The 6850-nt window shown below is 50.6% G+C and overlaps 1 protein-coding gene across 1 annotated transcript in view; it reads right to left on the reverse strand.

The window, feature by feature from the left end:
• Window positions 1–6587, reverse strand: part of PM20D1 (peptidase M20 domain containing 1) — a 189067-nt gene extending 182480 nt beyond the window's left edge. The window contains exon 1 of the mRNA XM_077295146.1: window positions 6316–6587. Within this exon, the coding sequence (XP_077151261.1) occupies window positions 6316–6511 (196 nt within the window). The 5' untranslated portion in view covers window positions 6512–6587. The remainder of the gene's footprint in view (window positions 1–6315) is intronic.
• Window positions 6588–6850: the final 263 nt, after the last annotated feature.

Genomic DNA, 6850 nt, shown 5'->3' on the forward strand with positions numbered 1-6850 from the left:
TAGTTGCCGTCCAGAAGTGCTGTCCGCACAGTCCCAACAGTCCCTCCTCTGTTATTGGGGTTCAGTAACGTCTGCTGTTCCCCAGCTGTGTGTGTGGCAATCCCTCCTACCTCCTCCACCTGTCCCTGGGCTCCAACACCGCTAGTTGCCGTCCAGAAGTGCTGTCCGCACAGTCCCAACAGTCCCTCCTCTGTTATTGGGGTTCAGTAACGTCTGCTGTTCCCCAGCTGTGTGTGTGGCAATCCCTCCTACCTCCTCCTACCTCCTCCTACCTCCTCCTCCACCTGTCCCTGGGCTCCAACACCGCTAGTTGCCGTCCAGAAGTGCTGTCCGCACAGTCCCAACAGTCCCTCCTCTGTTATTGGGGTTCAGTAACGTCTGCTGTTCCCCAGCTGTGTGTGTGGCAATCCCTCCTACCTCCTCCACCTCCTCCTCCTCCTCCACCTGTCCCTGGGCTACAACACCGCTAGTTGCCGTCCAGAAGTGCTGTACGCACAGAGCCAAACACCTCGCCAATGTGTTAGTGGGGTTCAGCACCGCCAGCTGTTCCCCTGCTGTGTATACGGCAACGTGTACTGCGACCGCCACGCAGGCACAACAAGTTAAATTTAAGGGAACCTGTCCCCCCCCCCCAGGCGTTTGTTACTGAAGGAGCCACCTTGTGCAGCAGTAATGATGCAAAGGGAAAAAGTGCCTCTTTTCGTGGTGCTCCTTGCACATGCTGAACCTAACACTTATGAAATGTGTCCCCTCACACCGTTAAACCGTCCGGTAGGTGGAACTTTCCTTTGTCGTGTGACGCAGCACAGCCATCATTTTTACCCCCGTGGCGCCGTGCGCCGCCTCCTCAGCGTTGTTTGAATCTGTCCCGGAGCCTGCGCTGTTAGGTTAGCCCTTGGCCATGCACACATGTTGCGCTGCCCGTCTTCTGACATCATTTGGTGTCAGGCTGGCTGCGCCTGTGCGGGTGCGCTGGCCGAGATCCCGCCTCGCAGTGTCGTCTAATGTAATCCCACCGCGGGCCTGGGATCCGTGGCCATGCGCAGTGCATATCCTCGCCTCTCACTCCCCTCCCTACGGCTTCTTCAGACTGTGCGGTGTCAGCTGATCCCTAATAGCATGCCACGGCCGTGACACCGCACAGTCTGAAGAAGCCGTAGGGAGGGGAGTGAGAGGCGAGGATATGCACTGCGCATGGCCACGGATCCCAGGCCCGCGGTGGGATTACATTAGACGACACTGCGAGGCGGGATCTCGGCCAGCGCACCCGCACAGGCGCAGCCAGCCTGACACAAATGATGTCAGAAGACGGGCAGCGCAACGTGTGCATGGCCAAGGGCTAACCTAACAGCGCAGGCTCCGGGACAGATTCAAACAACGCTGAGGAGGCAGCGCACGGCGCCACGGGGGTAAAAATGATGGCTGTGCTGCGTCACACGACAAAGGAAAGTTCCACCTACCGGACGGTTTAACGCTGTGAGGGGACACATTTCATAAGTGTTAGGTTCAGCATGTGCAAGGACCATAATTAAAAGAGCTAAGTTTACCTTTTCCAGCATTAGTGCTGTACACAATGGCTCTTTCAGCTACAAACGCCTGGGGGGGGGGGTTAAAGGTTTCCTTTCAACTTGCTCCAGTGCAGGCTTCGGCCTACACTCCGCTCCCCCTGCTCCTCCTGCTGACCCTGGGCTCTAACACCGCCAGTTTTGGCCCAGATGTGCTAGCTGCACAGAGAAAAACACCAGCCAATGTGTCAGTGGGGTTCAGCACCGCCAGCTGTTCCCCTGCTGTGCAGCCGGCATCGTGTCCTGCAAAAGCCACGCAGACACAAGAACTGAAACTGAAGGGAACCTGTCCCCCCTCCCCCAGGCGTTTGTACGTTTTACAGCCACCTTGTACAGCGGTAATGCTGCATGTGTGCAAGGTGGCTCATAAACGTATTCTCCTCGCACATGTGGAACTGAAAACACGTCTAAAATGTGTCCTCTGTGTGACCATTTAACCGTCCCGGTGGTGTGACTTTCCTTTGTAATGACACGCTGCAACCCCCTTGGTAGCGCTGCCCGTCTTCTGGCATCATTGTTTGGCTGCCTGCGCCTCTGCGGCCGCCCTGACCCACACAACGCCCCTCGGTGTCTTATTTATTGGGACTGCGAGGGTGTGATTGATGGACATGATCAGTGCATCAGTTCGCCTGTCCCTCATCTCCTTCCGCCTTCTTCAGACTGTGCGGCTTCATGGCCGTGGCATGCGATAAGGGATCAGCTGACGCCGCACAGTCTGAAGCGGGTGTAAGGACCCGAGTGTGAGAGGCGAACATATGTGCTGCGCCAGGCCATGAATCCCAGCCCCGCAGTGTTTTAACAATGTTAAGACACTGTGGGGCTGGGATTCATGGTCATCGCGAACCGCACCGGCCGACATTAAATGATGTCAGAAGATGGGCAGCGCTAACAGCGCTAGGCCAGGGGATAACACGACAGCGCAGACTCCTGTACAGCAAATAACAACGCTCAGGAGGCTGCACCCAGCACCAAGGTGGGATTCTTGACATCTGTGCTGCGTCTCATTACAAAGGGAACTCGCGCCTCCAACACAGTTTGACTGTATAAAGGGCTAAATGTTATACGTGTTTCATTCAGCGTGTGCAAGGAGCAAAATTAAAAGAGCAACCTTTGACTTGTGCAGCACTACTGCTGCATAAGCTGTGGCTCTTCTACTTTGTAACACCTGAGGGGGGGTTAAAGGTTACCTTTGAAATTGGTTCAATTAGGCTTCGGCCTACACTCTGCTCCCCCTGCAGAGCCCGGGCTCCAACACCGCCAGTGGGGGCCCGTACTGCTAGCTGCACAGAGAAAAACACCAGCCAATGTGTCAGTGGGGTTCAGCACCGCCAGCTGTTCCCCTGCTGTGCAGCCGGCAACGTGTCCTGCAACTGCCACGCAGGCACAACAGACCCAAAGCTGCCGCCAGTGCAGGCTTCGGCCTACACTCTGCTCCATCTCCTCCTCCTGCTGACCCCGGGCTCTAACACCGCCAGTTGGGGCCCGGTACTGCTAGCTGGGGCCCGGTACTGCTAGCTGCACAGAGAAAAACACCAGCCAATGTGTCAGTGGGGTTCAGCACCGCCAGCTGTTCCCCTGCTGTGCAGCCGGCATCGTGTCCTGCAAAAGCCACGCAGACACTTGCTCTTGTACCTTCTGCTCCCCATCCTGGTTCCAGTACCGTCAGCTGGTTCCGGGCAGAGCCTTTGGCTTAGGTGCCTCCCTCTGGGTATCCAAGTTCCACCAACGTCAGGTGGTCCTTGGTAGTGCTTTCAGGCACGGGTACCTCCTGCTTAGTAACCGGGTTCCAGTAACGTCAGCTGGTCCTCGGTAGTTCCATTGGCTCTTGGACCTTTGGGTAGCCATCCGAGTTCCAGTTCCATCAGCTGGTTCTCGGCATTTTCTCAGCCTTCTTGTACCTTCTGCTACATTTCCAAGTTCAAGAGACTAAACACGATGACCCGGAAGACCACCCCTAAGATGACGACGACACCAGAGACGACAACCACCGTGATGACGACGACCCTGGAGACGATGACCCTGAAGACCACCCCGATGACGACGACCCTGAAGACCACCCCGATGACGACGACCCCGGAGACGACGACCCTGGAGACGACGACGACCTGGAAGACCGAGAAGCAGAAGAACAAGAGGCTGCAGAACAAAGAGCAGAAGAACATTAAGCATAACACTAAATATCAGAGCAAAAAATATTATCTAAATTATAAGCAGAAGAAGACTAAGCAGTGTATGGGGGTGAGTCCGTTCCTCCTCGTGGTGCCCCTGGATAAAGCCTGATGCTGCAGGCCAAACTGAACGCGGACAAATGTAACTGTTTTGTGACAGGCAGAACGGAAGGTGTAGTCTTCAAACTTTTATAGATAACAACTACGGGAATGCCTGTCACAAATAAGAATATGATGAAGAAGTAGAATATGATGAAGATAATAGTAAAATAAAAAGAATATGAACAATGTAACCAAAAAAATAATAGGTAGAAGATGAAGAAGAAGATGAATAAGGTGAAGAAGTTGATGTCAAAGAAGCTCATGATGAGGATAATGAAGAAGAAAGTGTGGGAGAAGTAAAAAAGAAGGTGAAGGGCGTGGAAGTAGTGCAACATCAATATCTGACAAAATAAAAAAAAAATTAACATAGTCAAAATCTTTCTAACGCCGAACGTCATAAAAAACAAAACAAAATCCTGCTATTCTATTAGATTGGGCTAAACCTCTGTGCCTTTAATGTCTCCGCCACGTCCCCCAATACATCCTACATTATTCTTAGTTGTTTTCCTTCATGTAGAATGAACCTACAAGTTAAGAAAGGGTTTATTTTAATTCCGATATTTTCGTCCCATTGACTTGCATTGGGATCGGGTATCGGTATCGGATTAGATCCGATATTTTGACGGTATCGGCCGATACTTTCCGATACCGATACTTTCCGATATCGGAAGGTATCGCTCAACACTACTCCTGGCACATAGTGCTGGATATTAGCTGCGATAGTCAGCTGACACCCGGCCGCGATCGGCCGCGCTCCCCCCGTGAGCGCGGCCGATCGTGCTGGATGTACTATCCCGTCGGTGGTCATACGGGCCCACCCCACCTCGACGGGATAGTACGTCCGATGTCAGAAAGGGGTTAATAAACACACACAAAACCTGAAAGAAAAAAACAAATGCGATCTGGTGTTAAATCCAGGTCCGCCTCCTACAGACACTAAGCAAAAACTGGGTTGCCTGGTGCCTCTCGAAGGGTGTATACTGCCGGGGAGGAGTTATTTCGTCTTTATTTGCATAGTGTCTCCTAGTGACAGCAGCATACACCCATGGTTACCTGTGTCCCCCAATGAAGCGAGAAAGAAATAAGCCCTCACCCAACCAGAGATCACGAAAAATAAAGACGCTACATTTCTCGGAATATGGCACTATTTTTTTTTTACCAATGTTTGGATTTTTTTTCACAACTTAAACAAAATAAAACCTTGACATATTTGTTGTCTATGAACTCGTAATGACTTGAGAATCATAATGGCAGGTCAGTTTTAGCATTTAGTGGACATGATAAAAAAAACACAAAAAAACACAGCACTTGGAATTTTGTTCCTGTTTTCCAGTACACTATATGGTAAAACCAATGGTGTCATTCAAAAGTACAACTTGTCCCACAAAAAAATAAGCCCTCACATGGCCATTTTGACTGAAAAATAAAAAAAAAAAGTTATGGCTTTGGGTAGAAGGGGGGGGGGGGGGGGGAAACGAAAACGCAAAAACGGAAAATGGCCTCTGGGTCTTATAAGGGGTTAAAAATTTTCAGCAGTCTCTATATACATTTTGACAGAGGTTTGATAATCTGACTACTTGTACTGCTGTTACAAAATGTCATCATGTCACAATACTGTAGATACAGCACATGATATACTCATGCATACACCCATCGTGCACGGCTCTCTGCCAAGGTAGTCAGAAAATCCACGACAGGTTGTAAAAATGATGCCAGTTTTTATGGGCAGGACAAAATCATTTCAGGCGTCCGTGATTGGAATTGAACCCTGTTGAGGAAGCGATTACGCGAAACGCGCGTCCAGGGGCACCAGGCCAGTTGGGGACACTCTTTTCTGAACAAACAGTAATGGGTAAGCTTGATCTACATTATGGCACATTTAGTGCACGTTGCTGACACTAATTAGACGTTTGGATACCGGTTGGACCATGTTCTATAGCGATCATTTGCTTACAAATCTATGTAATTGATGGAATATATACTGTGTTTCCCTGCTGTTAGCCTGGTAACTGTTATGTCCTCTCTTTATTGCCCTCCTTTGTGTGCATGATGCATACAGCACCTACTTACGGTGTGGATATTTTGTATTGTTATAATTATTAAATAAACTTCATATACGTATTTTAACTATGATGTTATGGATGTTTTTGCTCCACTTTTCTGTGCTGGTCCGTGATTGGAGGCTGAAGAATCTTATAGAGATAATATTGAGTGTAATTGTAATTTTACAGTGATGTCTCCATATCAGAATTATGGGCTGTAGACATCTAGCACTAATAGTCCTAATGATTTATTATGGTTTTCCAATATGTCCGTACAAAATAAAAAGTCACGTTGGCAACTCTCCTCTCCTGGTCTATAACTCCTGGTCTATAACTCCTGGTCTATAACTCCTGGTCTATAACTCCTGGTCTATAACTCCTGGTCTATAACTCCTGGGCTACACTCCTGTACACTCTCCATATACGCAGCTCACTCACCTACTATGGCTCTCTTCAGCTGCTGCCTCTCCTCAGGTGTAAACGCCACTTCTGCCGCCCCGGGTCCCTGCCAGGTGACCAGTCTGCTCGGCAGTGTGTATGTCCTCAGGAGAAGCGCAGCCACCAATAAGCCCACCGCAAGGAGCAGCACAGAGAGCAGGGCGCCCCCTGTGGCTCTCCAGCGGGTTCTGGCCATCCCGAGCTCTGAAGCTGCCTCACTGCTGGAAACACTGGCTGCAAGGCAGCATGGGAGGCGTAGTTCTGTGCACAGTGACTTCTGGTGCACCATGTGACTGCAGGCAGGGTGTGCTGACTGTACTGGATGCAAACACACAGGAACTCTGCTGCCACCTATGGGAAGGAGCGAGCCTAAAGTCTGTAACAACCCTTTCAAGGGTTTTGCCACATACTTTAGGGATTACAGCCAAACCAGAAACCTTCCTTTACAGCAGGGGTCCCCAATCTGTAGCTCGGTGAGGTGGGAGCCACATGTGGCTCGCAGTCCCATGAGTGGTGGCTCGTGGCTGTCTGTCAG

The sequence above is a fragment of the Ranitomeya variabilis genome, chromosome 3 (assembly GCF_051348905.1).
Source record: "Ranitomeya variabilis isolate aRanVar5 chromosome 3, aRanVar5.hap1, whole genome shotgun sequence".
NCBI lineage: Eukaryota > Metazoa > Chordata > Amphibia > Anura > Dendrobatidae > Ranitomeya > Ranitomeya variabilis.